This window comes from Callorhinus ursinus, unplaced genomic scaffold (genome assembly GCF_003265705.2).
Source record: "Callorhinus ursinus isolate GAN/ISIS: 27379988/994484 unplaced genomic scaffold, GSC_fseal_2.0 scaffold52, whole genome shotgun sequence".
NCBI lineage: Eukaryota > Metazoa > Chordata > Mammalia > Carnivora > Otariidae > Callorhinus > Callorhinus ursinus.
The window spans coordinates 8954049-8972022 of NW_027397114.1; the positions used below are offsets into that span (position 1 = coordinate 8954049).

Here is a 17974-nt window from a genome sequence, read left to right on the forward strand (position 1 = left end):
GAGCTAAGACTACAACTCCCGCTGCCCTTTGCGGCAAGCCTGGTTCGCCTTACCCAGAATCGCTCCCTCCGCAACCTTGCGTCTTTCCGCGGAGGCCCCGGATGTAGAAGCCCTCTTAGTTCAGTGGGCGTGGCTTTACAATGGCTCGGAGACCTGGGGCTCTCTTATTGGTTGTGGTTCTTCCGACCGGATTGGACGCGAAGGAGGGGGCGTTGGCCAAGGCGCGCGGTGCTCTAGCGACAGCCAATCAGAAACCTGGTCGGCCTTTGGCGGGAGGCGGTAAAGCTGAGGCTTTGCAGATTTGGCGCGAGCGCGGCTGGGCTTTACTGACGCTGGTGTGTGGTTTATTCGGTAGCTTGACCTGAAGAATCCCTGAAGCCGTGTGCGAGACACGTGAGGAAGAGCCGGTACTGAGGTGACTCAGCCTTGTGAGGTGGAGAGCAGAGGCTTGCTCGGGGAGGCCCTGGGTCTGGGAGGCTGCGGAGTTGGGAGAAAGGCTATGGCAAGGGCCGCTGCCTCCCTTGAGGCCCGAGGTGAAGTGAGGGGAGAAGAGCTCAGATCGCCGGAGGTCTGAGGTCGGGGTAAGGGAAAGGAGTAGGCTGGCAGTCGTGCGTGGAATAAAGGGGCTGAATGTTGTAGGAGGGAGATGTTCCGGGGTGGGGTTGAGAGGGTGTGGGGTGGGGACCGAGTGCCGGGCGGACGGAAGACTAAACGTGGCAGGCTGCTGGGCCAAGCTAGTGATAAAGACACACCCCGTGCCTGGAGTGAGGGAATTAGCAGTACTGTAGAAATCTGTTAAGATAAACTTACTGCATCACTCAAGTGGTTAAGAACTTGAGTTCTGGAGCCAGAATGCCTGGTTTGCTATGACTTTGGGCCTCTGTACCTCTGAGTTTTCTCATCTGTAAAATAAGGATAATAAGAGTGCTGACCTCCAGGGTAGTTGTAAAACTTAAATGAGTCAGTGCCTAAGGGGCGCCGGGGCTGGCTCAGTCGGTAGAGCGTGCCACTCATGAACTGGGGTGGGGGTGGGGGTGGGGGTGTCGTGAGTTCGAGCCCCAGGTAGGGTGTAGAGATTCCTTTAAAAAAAAAAAGAATAAAAGTAAAATGCTTATAACAACAGTCTTACACATAGTAGGTAGACAATAAGTGTTTGTTATTATTGCTCAGATTTGGCTGTGAAGCAGAACTGAATGCTAAAATATTGTTATAATTTACTTATGAAATGTTGATCATTGGTATAAATTCCATGTTAGCTATTTTTACTTCATTCTTAGCTATTGACTGGCTGTCCTGTTCTTTTTTTTGCACCCAGCCGTGTTGCCATCATGCCTCAAACCCGATCCCAGTCACAGGCTACAATCAGTTTTCCAAAAAAGAAGCTGTCTCGGACATTGGACAAAGCTAAAAACTCTGCTGACACCAAACTAGAACTGACCTGTGTCCAGGCCACCCACCGTTCTAATGTAAAAATTCTGCCTCTCAGCCCCAGAAAACGTCTGGGTAAGCTATCCATTGAATATATAAGTACAACTTTTTGGCTGGTAGCTGTTGACCTCTCTTTTCTCAATAATAAGATGCCTAGTCCTTTGAAGAAGCTTCCTAAGTTCAGTTAAAACCACTTTGTTCACTTTGGTTATTTTCAGAATGATTGCTGTGTTCATTTACTGAACTTCAGAGTTAAGCCACTTGTTGAGATCACTTTCTGAACTGCTTCACAGTTCTGGTGTTCAATTCCGTAATTTTGAACTTAGTTCTGTCAGTATTGTAAGTGACTTTGCAGTTAGCTACCTAGTATTTTGAAGCTTTCACCTCAGTGGTGAAATTAAGAGAAGCAGGTGATATTCTTGTTTTAGAACACTGGTTTTAGATCATTTGTTTTTGTTTTTAAAGATTTTATTTATTGTTATCAGAGAGAGAGAGAGAGAACAAGCACAAGCAGGGGTGAGGAGCAGAGGGAGAAGCAGACTCTGGGAGCCCAATGGGGACTCAGTCCCAGGACCCTGGGATCATGACCTGAGCTGAAGGCAGACGCTTAACCAACTGAGCCACCCAGGCGCCCAGATCATTTGCTTTTAATGAAGGGTGATGTGGCAGTATCTGAAGACATTTTTGATTGTCACAACTGAGGGAGTGCTACTGGCATAGTGGATAAAGGCCAGGGATACTGCTGAACATTTTACAATGCACAGGACAGCCCCCAATAAGAATTATTTGGTCCAAGATTTCAATGATGCCAAGATTGAGAAACACGGTTTTAGAACAATCTTAGAATTTTCATCTCACTAGACCATTTTGCTTTCTACCAAATAGTTGTAAGATTCAGTGGTGCCATCTGGTGGCCAATATTTGCTTCTTGATGAGAGGCATTCTATTTTGGTGGTTTTGACTATAGAAATTTGCCTCTTGGGGGACCTGGGTGGCTCAGTCGCTTAAGAGTCTGTCTTAGGCTCCAGTCATTATCCTGGGGTCCTGGGATCAAGCCCCACGTGGGGCTCCCTGCTCAGCTGGGAGCCTGCTTCTCCCTCTTTCTCTGCCTCACCCCCTTGTTTATGTTCTTTCTCTCAAATAAATAAATAAAATCTTAAAAAAAAAGAAAGAAAGAAAGAAAGAAAGAAATTTGCCTCTTTCTGGGAAAAGCAGAGATCTTTGCAAGTCCTTTTACTGTCCACTACTACGAATGACGATGTTTTGATTTTAATATATTTCAGGTGATGACAATCTGTGTAACACTCCCCATTTACCACCCTGTTCTCCACCAAAGCAAGGCAAGAAAGAGAATGGCCCCCCTTGCTCACGTTCACCTAAGGGGCGCAGATTGGTATTTGACAATCAGCTGACAACTAAGTCTCCTAGCCAAAGAGAACAAGCCAGAGCTCCCCAAAACAAAATCCATTCCTCAGTTCGAAAAGGTCAAGAGATCACAACAAATTCTGAGCAGAGATGTCCACTGGAGAAAGAATCTGCATGTGTGAGACTGTTCAAGCAAGAAGGTTCGTTCTTACATGGCAGCCGTTAATGTAGCCTTGAAAACAAGGCTGGTGACTCCAAATGAAACCCAGTGGATCTTCTCAGTCACCTCTGTTGTATCTAATTGTCCTTTCACATCTGACACAGGCACTTGCTACCAGCAAGCAAAGCTGGTCCTGAATACAGCTGTCCCGGATCGGCTGCCTGCCAGGGAAAAGGAGATGAATGTCATCAGGAATTTCCTGAGGGAGCACATCTGTGGGAAAAAAGCTGGAAGCCTTTATCTTTCTGGTGCTCCTGGAACTGGAAAAACAGCCTGCTTAAGCCGAATTCTGCAAGACCTCAAGGTACACTAAGAGTCTGAAATATGATGCTCTTGCTAAAATGACACTTGGTTATTAAGGGTTAAGAAAGGTAGACTTGCTTAGGGGATTGAAGTCTCCCCTCAAATAAGATGTTTTTAGTTTCATTGTCTAAATCTTTCCAAATGAAAGTAGAGCTTATTCTCTTATATGCTCTTAATTACCCAAAGACACTTCAGGTTCCATCAAACCTTTATCTGAGGGCAAAATATCTCTCATGTTTGCATTTTTCTAGAAGGAACTGAAAGGCTTTAAAACTATCATGCTAAACTGCATGTCCTTGAGGAGTGCCCAGGCTGTATTCCCAGCTATTGCTCAGGAGATTTGTCAGGAAGAAGTATCCAGGCCAGCTGGGAAGGACATGATGAAGAAACTGGAAAACCATATGACTGCAGAGAAGGGCCCCATGATGTAAGTACTGCTCTGCTGCATGTTGTTCTGTGAAAATCTGCAAGGTCTGCTGCCCACAAACTCACATTCTCGTCTCTTGAATTTATCAGTTTGTACAAGAAAAGAACATTTCCTATATTTGCTGTACAAGAGATAGTTACATATGCTTAAAGGGAAAGAAGAGGAAAAATACACCTTCTAATTTTAAATTGGAAAAAATGTTCTTAAACTAATTGATTGAAAAACCTTTATGTTACTTTTGTGTGATGGTAGGGGTATCAGTGTAACAGTGACTGGAGAGAGGACAGATTATGACCTTGAAACTGGTGGCAGCTGTAGGAATGTGACCTGGAGTCAGTCCAGATCTAACAGATGGGAAAGTTAAGAAGGTGAACATGGATACTAATTGTTTCTCTTTATACGTAGTGTGTTGGTGCTGGACGAGGTGGATCAGTTGGACAGCAAAGGGCAGGATGTATTGTACACACTGTTCGAATGGCCATGGCTAAGCAATTCTCGATTGGTGCTGATTGGTTAGTGCTCAGTTGCTAATGTTACAGGATGGGTCTAAAGAATTCTTTTTTTAATCATCTGTTCATCTTATCCCCTATTTTATCTTAAGCCAGCTTTCCGCTTTTTTATCAAAATGAACAAATTACTATAAAGTAATAGTAGTTTTAATCTAAAATCAACTTTGTTAAGTCTGAATAGAAATGACATAATACTTCATTTCAGAGACAGTTGATTTTTGGAGTATCTGGTCTTGCTTATCAGTGAACAATTCTAAACCTAACTTGAAAAGAGCATTCTAAAATGACTTTGTACATCTCACCTAATAAATGTGGGGGTGGGGCTGGGATGGCAAGTAGGAAGCAACAGTTAGAATGCTGGATTATAACTGGAAATTGTATTCAGCTTTCAGAGGGTTTAGTTTACTTTTGAGATGATTTGACTGTGATGATTGGTAGTATTTATCTGCTCCTCAGGTATTGCTAATACCCTGGATCTCACGGACAGAGTTCTACCGAGGCTTCAAGCTAGAGAAAAATGTAAGCCTCAGCTGTTGAACTTCCCACCTTATACCAAAAATCAGATAGCCACTATCTTGCAGGATCGGCTTGATCTGGTAAGTGCCACCCATTGTACCACATTATGTGTCCCTTGGATCACCTCTGGTGGGGAAACCTAACAGTCCTTCTAAAATATTTTTGCTTAGAGGGGTGCCTGGGTGTCTCAGTCAGTTGAACATCTGACTCTTTTTTTTTTTTTTTTTTTAATTTTTTTTTTTTGAGAGAGAGAGAGAGAGAGAGCCCAAGAGGGGGTAGGGTCAGAGGGAGAAGCAGACTCCCTGCCGAGTAGGGAGCCAGATGCTGAACTCGATCCTGGGACTCTGGGATCATGACCTGAGCCGAAGGCAGTCACTTAATCAACTGAGCCACCCAGGCACCCGAGCATCTGCCTCTTGATCTCAGCTCAGGTCTTGATTTTAGGGTTCTGAGTTCATGCACCACTTTGGGGTTCACACTGGGCATAGAGACTACTTTTTTTAAAAATTATTTATTTATTTATTTTTTGCTTAGATTGCTTTCCTCAGCAGGGAGTTCTTGTGGGCCATCGTGAGAGCATTTTTATATGAATTTCCACCCAAGGCTCCATTTATTGGATGCCTCAGTGTTGGCATAAAAATAAGAGAGGAGGGGCACCTGGGTGGCTCAGTCATTTAAGCATCCCACTCGATTTCAGCTCAGGTCTTGATCTCAGAGTTATGAGTTCAAGCCCCACAGTGGGCTCCACGATGGGCAGACAGCCTACTGTTAAAAGGGGAGGGGTGGCACCTGGGTGGCTCAGTCAGTTAAGCCTCTGACTCTTGATTTCGGCTCAGGTCACCATCTCAGGTTCTTTTCTTTAAGTTTATTTTTAGTAATCTTTACACCCAATTTGGGGCTCAAGCTCACAACCCCAGGATCAAGAATCGCATGGTCTTCCGACTGCACCAGCCAGGCACCCCTCAATACTATTATAATGGCCTATAAAAATAGGGCCTGTGAAAAAACTTTCTTTTGAAAATAACCAAAGAAATTTTATTTTAGTTTAGCTTTGCTAATTTCTGATTGCCTTTTTCCCCCATTCATGAGCCTCTACCACATGCCTACAAAATATTTAAATGTGTGAAATTTCCATTTATTTATGAGCAGAAAAGGCATCTCTTGGACCCTAAGGGGAGGCCAGTCAAATTTAAACTTAATGTGAAAATATTTATGTCTGGGACCTAAATTACAGAGAGGGAGAATCTTATAGTTCATGCTGTCGTCTCCTATGTCTTGTCCAAAGGTATCTAGAGCTCAGGTTCTGGACAATGCTGCAATTCAGTTCTGTGCCCGAAAAGTCTCTGCTCTTTCAGGAGATGTTCGAAAAGCGCTAGATGTTTGCAGGTGAGTTATGGCACTGTTGGCTGCTTTTATTAAAAAAAGAAATGCATGTAACTCAAGTGAATGTGGCTTAAGAGGCTGTATTCTGCCACTTTTTACACTTGGAAAGGGGGACTTGTTTCTCAGTGGGGAGCTCTGCATTTCCACCGTGTTAATGTCTGAAACATTATCAGTCCATTACCTACAGAGGGAGGAACAAATGAGATGTTGCTGGCACTCCCTGTGGTGATTATAGATTGGTTAATTACATTTGTATTAAAAAAGACTCCAGTTTACTTTTCCATTAGCTGGTCTCAAGCAGGTTTATTTATGGACCTGAACCATCTTTGCCTTTAGACTTTTTTTCCTTCCTTTGCTTTTGTGAGCACCCCTTCCTCCGGTTGGTGGTCTCCCACACTTGTACTCCAGACCTCTCTCTCCCTTCCCATCCTCTGCCCCTCCTGCTGGGGAAAGCCTCTGTGCTGACTGATGAAATTTCTTCCTTCCCAGTAGGGACACTGGGTCCATTAAAATGATACTTGCTGTGCTGGCCCTCTGGTCCAACCTCCCCCTACTGACATGCAAAAGATCCAGGTCTGGCTTATGGCCTCCTGTGGGCAAAGTGCTTTGGAGACAGCAGTGGGAGAGTAAGCTCTTCCTATTGCTAGATGGCATCCTGGATTTGAAAGTTTCCCCTAGTCAGCAAACTACTTGAGTAAAGACTGCAGCTATGAGCAATAGTCATGTAGGCTGGTGTGGTTTAGCCTACACATAACATATGTATATAGAACTGAGGACTCCCCTTTTAGGTCCAGTGTGTATGGGTGGTACTGGCTCTCTGTAGGCAGTCACCCACCCACATAGCCTCTCTGCTATCCATGACATTTTTTCCTCCTTCAAAATGTTATTATTGGCTTAATGTATGATGACCTACTTGGCATCTATAAGAGGAAACCATATCGTGTTGAAAGTTTCTCAGATTCCCTGGCCCATGAATTATTTCAAGCTAACTAAATCCCCTTTAGCTGAGACATAACCCAGTTTTGTTTGGGGTCTTTAAAATTATAAAACATGTGTCTGTTTTTGAGCTTGGTGGTTTGGTGTGGTGTTTGGTTTGGCTCAGCCTAAATTAATTTTAGAAATTTTTTTTTATAGGAGAGCTATTGAAATTGTAGAGTCGGATGTCAAAAGCCAGACTGTCCTCAAACCGCTGTCTGAATGTAAGTAGTTTATCTCTTTCCTGTCTTCCTTTATAACTGGAAGCTTAACTTTTCTGAGGAAAGAGGTAGAAAGATGAAATGAGCATAGTTAAATCCATACTTACCCTTTTCTGTATGTCTGTGTTTTTTGTCAATTTCATCTACTTTACTTCAATCCGGCCTGTCTGTGCTATAGTCCATGCATTGCTGGAAACAACTTCCCCAGGGTGTTACATAAAAGGCTGGATCATAGTAAGTTTTCTTTCTAAGCTCTAGAAATGAAAATAGTGGATCGTAAGGCTTGATCAGCTTCTCTCTGGGTTCTTCTGTGGAGTTAACTTTAGGTCTTGATATAGGTGAGAGGAAAGTAAATAAGAGTCAGACAGTGAAAGAATCCAGTTCAACTTGGGATATCTCAAGCCTTTAGACAAATCTAGGAGGGTGGAGGTACAAAGATGATATTGCTACAGTAGGCTGTTAGAAAAATGACAAAATTATTTTCCTTTCCGTTAGCCTTGTTCTCTTAGTCATGGCAGATGTAAAATGGCCATGAACTACATATCTTGTCAGTATTTAATATCCAGTGTTAATCTTTAGAAACAGGACAGTCTGATTTGATTGTTTCTTTCCTCTTTCACTCCTGCACTGGTTGAGATTATCAAAATTGTTTCTAGCGCTACAGTTCCACAGAAAACAGTTCCTTCCTTCCTTCCTTCCTCCCTCCTTCCTTCCTTCCTTCCCTCTCTATCAATTTGTTGAAAGAAAATTAATAAAAATATTTCAGAAGTAGGGGTGCCTGGGTGGCTCAGTCGTTAAGCGTCTACCTTCGGCTCAGGTCATGATCCCAGGGTCCTGGGATCAAGCCCCACATCGGGCCCCCTGCTCGGTGGGAAGCCTGCTTCTCCCTCTCCCACTCCCCCTGCTAGTGTTCCTTCTCGCTGTGTCTCTCTCTGTCAAATAAATAAATAAAATCTTAAAAAAAAAAAATCATGTAAAAATATTTCAGAAGTAGCCAAACTGCTTAGGCTGACAGTAGGTCATATATACCAATGCATAGATTAGATACTGGTTTCTCTTTAACTTTTCAGATTATTCCTTTTTCTCCTACCAATGACATTTAGGTTTGTCAGTGTCCCTGTGAGCACCTCTGGCACACACATAGCTAAAGGAGTTTGTAAGTTTCTGGCATAAGTTATTAGACTAACCTAATTCCTGTCTTTTGACCTCTGGTATGTGTGATTAGTTTTTGATGGTTCTGGAAAGCTATAGGGAGGCTGACTTCAATTAAATATAAGAAGGCACTTTTTTTTTTTTTTTTTAAGAGAAGGGGAGAGAGGGAGTCCTTAAGTGGGGAGGGGCAGAGGAAGAGAGAGAGAGAGAGAGAGAAAAGCTCAAGCAGGCTCCACACTGCAGGGCTCAATCTCACGACCCTGAGCCAAAATCAAGAGTCAACACTTAACTGACTGAGCCCCCACCAGGCACCCCAGGATGGCACTTTCTAATAAATAGCACTAACTGGGCTTCTATAACACATAGGTGGGTTCATTAGCTTTGAAGATGTTCAAACAAAAGCTGGATAGATGATCACTAGTTGGGATTGTTTTGGGTAGGGAGCAAGAAGAGAACTCCCAAATTCCTTCCAACTTTAAGATTCTACTACTTGATCAGTGATGTCTAGTTTTCCCGCTACCGTTAGTTCTTTGCAGCATCCTGGTTATGGTCATAAAATAGAAGCAGATTGCTTTGGGGCAACTGCACATGGTCTAAGGAAGTAATTTAGGCAAAGGTGGTTACAGAGCAAATCCCTCCTCTGTCTTGCAATTCATGCATCTCCAAACAGTGAGGCCATAGTCCTAGGCATCTTGTTGGCAGTTCCCCAACCTCCAGCCTCTGAGATGGTGCTATCTGCTAAAATATCCAATTACATTTTCTCAAGTGTTGCTCTATTGTGGATGACTTAGGCAAGTGAACCTAACCTCCAGGGTCATTTGGGGAAGCTATCTAGAGGACTTATGTAGGATTCACTTTACTGTCCACATTTAGCCACTCATTTGAAAGTATTAGGTAATTCTTACAACTTTTTTTCCTTTCTTAATTACCAGGCACAATCATCTTTGCTTCATGGTTCTGCACTTTTTCATCTTCAAGATACTGAGAATTTCCAAGGCAGAATACAGTAGTCCTCTGTCTAGTCCTTATTCTTTCATGAGGTGGATTTTGTCTCTCTGACATTAAATTGCATTCTACATGACATAATAGCCCACCATTCTGCACAGAAAAAGGATAACCCTATTTTCCAAGTCATCACCTTTCTGAAGGTAGCACCATCTCTCATCCTTTGGCTTCTAGTTACAGTTGGAACCTGCTTTGCCACCACATGACTGCACTTGAATTTCCTTCAGCTAAAACTTAGTATCCTCTGTCTCAATATACACAATATTTAAAAAATCTAATGAAGCCTGATTTATTTACTTTTTAGGCAAATCACCCTCTGAGTCACTGGTTCCCAAGCGGGTTGGTCTTATTCACATATCCCAAGTCATCTCAGAAGTTGATGGTAACAGAATGACTTTGAGCAAAGAAGGAGCACAAGATTTCTTCCCTCTTCAGCAGAAGATCTTGGTCTGCTCTTTGCTGCTCTTGACCCGGCAGCTGAAAATCAAAGAGGTCACTCTGGGGAAGGTGAGTTGAGAATCTCAGCAGATGGAACTGTGGTGGAGATGAGACTGCTTTGCAGAGCAGATACTGTCCAAAGGGCCTGTTATTATGCTCCAGCTGATAGGAACTAAAAGTGGGTTTTTATTTTTATTTATTTATTTAAAGATTTTATTTACTTATTTGACAGAGAGAGACAGCGAGAGAGGGAACACAGCAGGGGGAGTGGGAGAGGGAGAAGCAGGCTTCCCGCCGAGCAGGGAGCCCGATACAGGGCTCGATCCCAGGACTCTGGGATCATGACCTGAGCCAAAGGCAGATGCTTACCAACTGAGCCACCCAGGCGCCCCTAAAAGTGGGTTTTTAACAGTAAGAATAAATACTGGTCCCATATAAAAGGCAACTGATTTTATTTCCCTTAGGTTGTGGTTGGGAATTTCCCATTCATCTCCTCCCCTTCGTTTCTCCCTCTCCCTAAGAAATATATAAAGCTCCTCTCCTGCCTTACAGTAGAGGTTTTGACAATATCTACAGAATGCCTGTTCAAGGATTTTATTGAAAAGAGGGAAAATTGTGGTATTTAGATAACTTTTACAAATGCAAAAATTCACATTTTTAAAAAAGACTATAAGGTGACAAGAGATAGAACTTTTAAACAACTTTTGTGTTCTCCCTTGTTCCTCCCAGTTATACGAAGCCTATAGTAACGTCTGTCGCAAACAGCAGGTGGCAGCTGTGGACCAGTCAGAGTGTTTGTCACTTTCAGGGCTCCTGGAGGCCAGGGGCATTTTAGGATTAAAGAAAAACAAGGAAACCCGTTTCACAAAGGTACAATTAACTGTTTCTTTGTGATAATGCTTTTAATTGTCCTGTTTTGGAGAGCTTATCTTTTCTTGCTAAAGTAAAGATTTAAATATGACCACAGTTAGGTAAACAATTTGTTTTTTGTTAGGTAGAGTTTAAGATCTGTGAGGATGGGACTGTGGTATGAATGAGGTATTTTCTGCAGGCCATTGAAAAAGCAGTGTTTAACTTGCTTGCCTCTTGGGACAGAAGTTCAACATGGTAGAAGTTTGTAATAAAAACTTGGCTTTTGTGAGTTCTCCACATGAAAAGTCCTTTTCTCTTCTTTCCAGGTGTCTTTGAAGATTGAAGAGAAGGAAGTAGAGCATGCTCTAAAAGACAAAGCTTTAATTGGAAATATCTTAGCTACTGGATTGCCTTAAATTCTTTTCTTTTATACTAATATGCTACCCGAAAGTATCCAGCTGGCGTTTAGAGAGCTCTGGAGTCTTCATTTTAGTACTTTATCCATTCAGGTCTGAAAACAAATATGACTTTTTTTTTTTTTTTTTTGATTTTATCTTAAGTAATCTACACCCAACATGGGGCTCGAACAAAAGTTGCATGCTCTTTTGACTGAGCCAGCCAGGTGCCCCTAAATATGACCTTTTTTAATGTGAAACTGATAAATTTTAATCTATAGATTGATGAATATTAACACAATAATAATTTTGGGTCTTATTTTTATGCATTAAAAATCACCAAGTAGACTATTTTAATTATATCCACTACCTCCACCTCTTGTGTCTCTAACCAGTATGCTTGTATTACAGTATACAGGATTTATATGGTGGAATGTGCCTGTATTTACCTCTTAGTTTCTTCAAATATTGGTGTATTTTAAAGAACTTTGGGGCTAGAGTAAGAAGAATGAAAAACGATGTTCCAGGAAAATAAGCACGTCTACGTGGAGATCTGGAGACACTTTGATCAAAGAATTTCTTTCTTTTTGGGGTATACTGTGTTCACTTTGCACATACTTCCACATTGTGACATTTTAAAGACTCATTAAGTTTCTTGGGCACTCCCAAGGTTGTGGGGGTGGTAAAAGGAATGTAACTGTACGGATTGTGAATATATTTATTTCCTAGTTGCATTCTTTGTCTTTTTAAGCACGCACATTTCAAGAGAGCTCAAACTTTCAGCAAACAATGTGAATATTTCACCCCAAACTGTCCCACAGTCTTAGCTGCCCGCAGATGAAGCCACTTGTTTCCAGATGCCTTCATTTGGGGTTGGATTTTCATCTAAAACCTCAGATTTTTCCAGTCTTATTAGATAAATTAATCCATATGGCTACTCAAGTCTCCCCTTTTCTGGGTTTGGTTTCCAGTGGCATTCAGTGGTAATTTGTGGCGGGGACACCAGAGGGCACCATTATAACACTGACTGCCTTGAAAATTCAGGCCGTGGGGCTGGGGTAGTTTTGAGGGATGGGGGAGAAAACTTAAGTTTGATCCTTTGGGGAGATGGCTTTACTTATATAACTCAGGCAGATGCTTGGAATGCAAACCATGTGCGATAGGAATGGTCTGAGAGCCAGTGACCAAGTCTGTGCTGCTCCCTGAGCTCTTTGGCCTCTCTGACATGACTTGAGTTTAGGAACTTGATATTGTACAAATGATCTGTCGGCCGCTGTTTCATTCATGCTGCCCACTGTATCCTTGCAATGTGATCTGGGCCGCAGCAGATGGTATGGCCTAGAAGGACACACACAGAGAGAGCCCTCTGAAATGAACACCACCCGCCAGTGGGTGTGGCAGAGCAGTCTGCAGAGGAGTCTGAGTCTGAATGTCATTCTTGCCCTCTCACCTTGACTAGAGCACTCACTCCTTCTGAGGGTCACTTGTGAGTGGAAAACACAGTTCCATACCTAGGAGCCCGAGAGTGTCTGGGGCTACAAGGGTTAACAAGCATAATTGCAAAGACTGTCCGAAGGCTGACGGAAAGCAGAGACTGAATGGGATTGAGAACAGATGCGGGGCTTGATTTAAATTACATTTTATTGGATGCTGCAGCCTTAAGAGACGTGACTGCTTTACAGTTTCTTTCCACACTGTGGGCAGCTGCTGTCTCTTCTGTGTCCACAGTAGGATCCTGCCCAGAAAGGAGCGGCCTCCCCACCTCATTGTGTTTGAGGCTTGGCGCCTTCCTCTTAACTGTAGGGCTTGAGTCAGGAACATGGCTTAACTCGCAGTGGGGCTGCTATGTATCCTCCGTGGCTCGGAGCCAAGATCACATTTGCAGATTCAAAAGGGCCAAATTTCTTTCCCCTCTACCTCTTCTCCCCCTTTCCCCTGGTATTTGGAAATAGGGTTTTCTCTGTCCTGGGTTGTTAGTTCCCTTTCCTTCAGTTCTCCCCCACTGTCAATTTCTAGGTCATTTCTGCTCTTAAGACTTCAGCAATTGGAGCAGGGTTGGTTCTGTCAGTGATGCGTGAAGCAGACTTAGAGTCCCTGCTTGGCTTCCGCTGCCCTTGTGGGAGCAAAAGCTGATGTATGTTTGTCAGTGAAGTCTTAAGTGTAATTCAGATACCCAGGGAGCAGACTGAGAAGAGGAAGAAAAGTCCTTTTCTTGCTGGCTTTTCTCACTGAAGCTCAGAGCTATGGGAAGGTAGTGGGATTTCTAGAGGGATGGGCTGGGCTTGTGGTTACTAGTTTCTGCCAGGATCGTAGCCTGTTTCACATGGAGTAGAGGCGAAGATGCTGACCCACATTCTTCCTCTTGAAGGTGGTAGGGTGTGTGTCTATATCCTGATCTATTTTTCTTCAAAGAAGCAGATGAAGCTTCCATAGAATGTTGGTACTGCCATGGAAAGAACATAGACCAATAAAATTTTGGTGTGAATTTCAACCCCAGAGCTGCCACTGACATTTCTGGCTCAGTGAAGACTTGCCTGTGGCTAGATAACTAACTGGGAAGAGTGTGTGAGGTCCAGGCTTCCCAGAGATCAAAAATGTTGGCAGAGCTCTGTTTGCCACCCCCCACCCCACCCATTCCATTGCTCCCTGCCTTTATTAAGTGCCTTTTAAGATCTACCAATGAGGGGCGCCTGGGTGGCTCAGTCGTTTGGCGTCTGCCTTCGGCTCAGGTCATGATCCCAGGGTCCTGGGATCGAGCCCTGCATCGGGCTCCCTGCTCCGTGGGAAGCCTGCTTCTCCCTCTCCCACTCCCCCTGCTTGTGTTCCCTCTCCCTGTGTCTCTCTGTCAAATAAATAAAATCTTAAAAAAAAAAAATCTACCAATGAGACCTGGAAGGGAGGATGGAGGAGATATATCTTGGGGATTTTCAAAAATATCTATTGAGAGGTGTTGCCTTGACTACCGACGGAGACTGAAAGAAAGAGCCAAGTTTGAGATGTTACTTACATTTGTGTCTGTCCCCAGCACTTAGGACAGTGTCCGGTACCTGGTAGGTATTCAGTAAACGATTGTTGAATGAACGGACAAATGAACCGAGGAAGGCGCTGCTTTCCCCTCCATCTCCGGGCCAGTTCTCTTCGGGAGGTACACGTTGCTGGTGTTTCCGCATGGAGGTGGAGCGGGCCCCTGTAAAGGAAGGGTGCTCCATCCTACAAGATGTGTCTTGACACATTTTGGAGCGTTTATTGGCCTCACAGATGCGTACCCATCGCTCCTTCTGATGTAGTGGCATTTTGCTTGAGGCAACTTCCGTGTTGCTCCCAGGCAGCCTTGGGTTTGGGGACAGAGTCCTAGTCCTACCTCTGGGCTGGGAAGATGGGGGCCTGTCTGGAGGTTCCTAGTGTCCCTAGAGATTGGCCAGAAGCTGTACCTCTCAGAAAGGGATCGGGGAGGAACACACCTTTGGTGTCCCACTTTTTAACTCTTGAGGAAAGTTGTGATCTCGGGTTCCTCCTGAAAATGTAAGGTGCCTTCTAATACATTCTCTTGTAAAGCTGCAAACAGCACAGGTCTCCCTCTTCTCGGAAGTGCATTCTGTAGGGGGAGAAGGTGTGCCCTCTGGCCTCCCTTGATTTTCAACCCCAGCCCCAAGGCACTGGCAGTAGAAGCTAATTGGGTGCAAGAGGCCTGGGTAGAGGCTGTCTGAAGACTGGCGAAAGGAGAGAGCCAGCTCCTTTTTAAAAAAGCTCTAATTGAGTTCTGAATCAGCCTCCGTCTCTTTGATCCCTCCTCTGTTTCCCACACTGCCTGAAAGAGCTAGATCAGCACTTTATAACAAGGGTGCGCCTGCTCCCCGCACCGCCCCCCTCTCCCGACGCTCCGCTGCCGCCATCCACTGCTTGTCTCCTTCAGTTAAGATAATGAAGATGCTGAGAGATAAAATGTGTATTTAATAAGGGTGGGGGTAGGGAGGCGGAAAGGGGCAGCCAGGGCCTTCCCTAGTTTGGGGCCTAGCCAAGACTCAGGCTGAAAGCAAAGCTGGAGTAAGACTTGGCCCCAGGGTGTGGGGGTTTCTGGGCCTCAATCCAGCTGACTTCACTGCCTGCTGTTTGCCCTAAATTCCCCCACCTCCACCCTCTCACCCCCACACTCCTTCCTTTCCTCTCTCCTTGCTCCCGATGGGGAAAGGGAATCTTGCTTCTACTTTATTTTCAGCTGGTGACTTGGCCTTTGGTGCGGTGCCCCCCACCCCCACCCCCGAGTCAGCTGCAAGGTCGGGCTAGGGCAGCCCCCTCTAGCCTAGGCCTGTAGAAGCCATGGGTTCACGGTGGGGGGTGAAAAAAAGCTAGAGTTAATGAAGACCAGCTGCTAGTCTGGGTTCTGCCTGCAGTTAGCTGGAGGCCAGCCTTTGGTGGTGGTTGGAGGTACTGGGGTGCGTGACCTCCATCCCTGGGCACCAGGATATCCTGTGGCAGCTGAGGCTTGTGCTCCTCTCTGAGCTCGGTTTTATCCTTAGTTTGTAAGAGAGTAGTCTGTTTCCCTGTTGCCCTACTCCTCCCCTCTCCAAATAACACTCGGCCCTTATTGGGCTTTATAACTGTAGTGGCGGCCCAGCTGAGATCTGAGGCTCTCCAAGTTCTTTTGTAAACATTCATTAACTGCCTGGGAAGAACCAAGAGCCCTGGTTAACAGCTGGGAGGGAACTGAGGCAAGTTAGGGAGAAAGGCTTGACCTGAGCTCACCCCATGGACTCCACCCTGGGGCCTCCATCCTTCTATCTGGCTCCTTTCCTCAGTTCTTCCTGAAAGACAGAGAAAGGGGTAGATGCAACACGGCTGCCCTCTCCCCTTCTAGAAAGAGGTAGATGCAACACCACTGCCCTCTCCCCTTCTAGGCCATGCTTTCTTCCTGCCCTCAAATCAGTCTCTGACTTCTCCCGGCCCTTCACCCCATGACACTTTCCCTGCTCTGCTGCTGGAGATCTGTGCAACTCTCCTTGCAAAATATTCTCACTACAGCCCTCTGCAGACCTCCCATCCATCTTTCCCTGGCTCACCAGACCCAAACCCCAGTGCCTCCTTTTGAGCTGCTGAGAAGATCGTCTATCCTAAACTGGGTCTGTAACCTTGAAGTTGATCTAATTGCGCTAAGAGGCCCCTCCACCCCCTGTATTTATCCCAAATGGTACCTGGGAAAACATTCTCTTTCTTTACCATATTCATTCTGGTAAAGTTTCAGGATCCTATTCAGGACTGGGTAGCCGCACTAGGGCCCTAGTGGACCCCTGGGTTCTACATCTTGTTCTTCCACTGACAATTGCCCTTTCTGGTGATGGGTGTAACTCAAAGTCCCCCAGCTCCACCTGCTCACACTCTCATCTGTTTGTGCATGTCTGCCCATTTCCGACACACTCCCAGGTCCACACGCCCCCACCAGGGTATGAAACTATACAAGTATCCAACTGCCATCCATGTCTCACCGCCCTATTACCATGTTATTTGCTGGAGGTGGGGGGGGGGGATCGCTGCCTTCCTCCCCTGAGTGACCTCCTAGGTATTTAGGAATAGTGAGGAGGGATCTGGAGACTGTGCTATGTCTATGAGGGGGAGGATAGGAGTGAGCATCTGTCCAAAACGAATGCCTCTATCCCCAAGTTCTCAATGGCCAGGTGGCTTAGCCGGAGTGATAAGGAAGGAAATCTTAAGCCCCATCTTCAGCACCAAAGCCCAAATCATCCGCTGGGGACGGGCAGGAAGAAATGTCCTTTTCCTCAGGTCGAATATTATCCTATCCTCGGCTAAAGTCATCCCTGTGCTGTGTATTTGAGACTGAGGACTGTTCCGGTCCCCAGCCCATGACTCAGACCTCCGGCTTTCTCCCAGTGAGTTCCTTCTGCCCCATCAGTCAGCTCTGTACCCGCTGACCCAGTCAGGGATGGTGGAAGAGGGCGGGGAGAGCCTACTCCTAGGAGAGTGGGCTTTAGGACCCAACGGGAACCCGTGCCTCTTGCAGCAGCCTAACCCAGAAGCTGGGGGAAATCCTGAATCGAGCTGAGAGGGCTTCCCCGGTTCTCCTGGGAACCCCATCGCCCCCCTGCCAGCACGCACCTGAGCAGGTAGGACCGCGCTCACCCCTCCCCAATTCCCCCTCGGCCGCCTTCCGCCGGGCTTCCCCGCAGCTGATCTGGTCGTTTCCCTCTCGCCAGTTCAGGCTTTCCCCATCCCTCCTCCCCCACCGCTCACTGTGGTCCTGGGAGGTGGGGGCCTGGGAACAGTGGGGTGTCTGAGAGCTCCGAGCCCCCGTGCCCCACAGCGCCCTTCCTGCACTCCCCCCAGGCACTGCCGGATCTCAGGCTAAGAATGGAAAGTGGGGGGAAGGTCTGCCCAGGCCCCACGCCCTTGCACCCTCCCTTGCAGTATTGCTTAATGCCCCTTCCCCCACCTCCCCTCGGCGGGTGGAATTGGCAGTGCGGGCCGAAAGCGGAGCGAGCGGGAGAGGGACCCGAGCCTCCCTGGGGGATTTCTCTCGGGCTTCCTCCCGGCCTCCCAGCCCCAAGAGCTTGGGACTTCTGCAGCCCCCCAGCTCCCTACTCACCTTGTAGGGGACCTAATACCCCTTTCCAGGCTCCTCTCACACTTGGGTGGCTAAAGGCTTTGCCGGAGGGCAGTGGAGGTTGTGAGTGGTTTTTGGTGACCTGTTCCTCTAGGGAAAGTTCTTTCAGCTTAGAGCCCCCATCCCTGCCAAGACCTCAGCACCTATTGCAAAGACCCGCCCCCCCCCCCCC

The 17974-nt window shown here is 45.9% G+C and overlaps 1 protein-coding gene and 1 long non-coding RNA gene across 10 annotated transcripts in view; one reads left to right on the forward strand and one right to left on the reverse strand.

The window, feature by feature from the left end:
- The window catches only part of CDC6 (cell division cycle 6), a 46122-nt gene that overhangs the window by 7320 nt on the left and 20828 nt on the right, over nt 1–17974 (forward strand). For 4 of the 9 annotated variants that reach the window (XM_025859420.2, XM_025859421.2, XM_025859422.2 and 1 more), the window contains 11 exons: nt 1316–1503; nt 2712–2993; nt 3118–3317; nt 3568–3743; nt 4149–4255; nt 4709–4848; nt 6054–6154; nt 7286–7350; nt 9809–10011; nt 10672–10812; nt 11121–11303. In XM_025859420.2, the coding sequence (XP_025715205.1) occupies nt 1329–1503; nt 2712–2993; nt 3118–3317; nt 3568–3743; nt 4149–4255; nt 4709–4848; nt 6054–6154; nt 7286–7350; nt 9809–10011; nt 10672–10812; nt 11121–11210 (1680 nt within the window). In that variant the 5' untranslated portion in view covers nt 1316–1328 and the 3' untranslated portion in view covers nt 11211–11303. Of the gene's footprint in view, nt 1–7; nt 582–1315; nt 1504–2711; nt 2994–3117; nt 3318–3567; nt 3744–4148; nt 4256–4708; nt 4849–6053; nt 6155–7285; nt 7351–9808; nt 10012–10671; nt 10813–11120; nt 11304–17974 lie in introns of those variants that run through there. The other 5 variants (XM_073883885.1, XM_073883884.1, XM_073883886.1 and 2 more) reach the window with 4 other exon arrangements.
- On the reverse strand, nt 12813–17934 carry LOC141370993 (uncharacterized). Its single transcript, XR_012375573.1, has 3 exons — nt 17785–17934; nt 14197–15991; nt 12813–13632 (listed from the first exon to the last, which is right to left on the reverse strand). It is a non-coding gene; the product is annotated as an uncharacterized lncRNA (long non-coding RNA).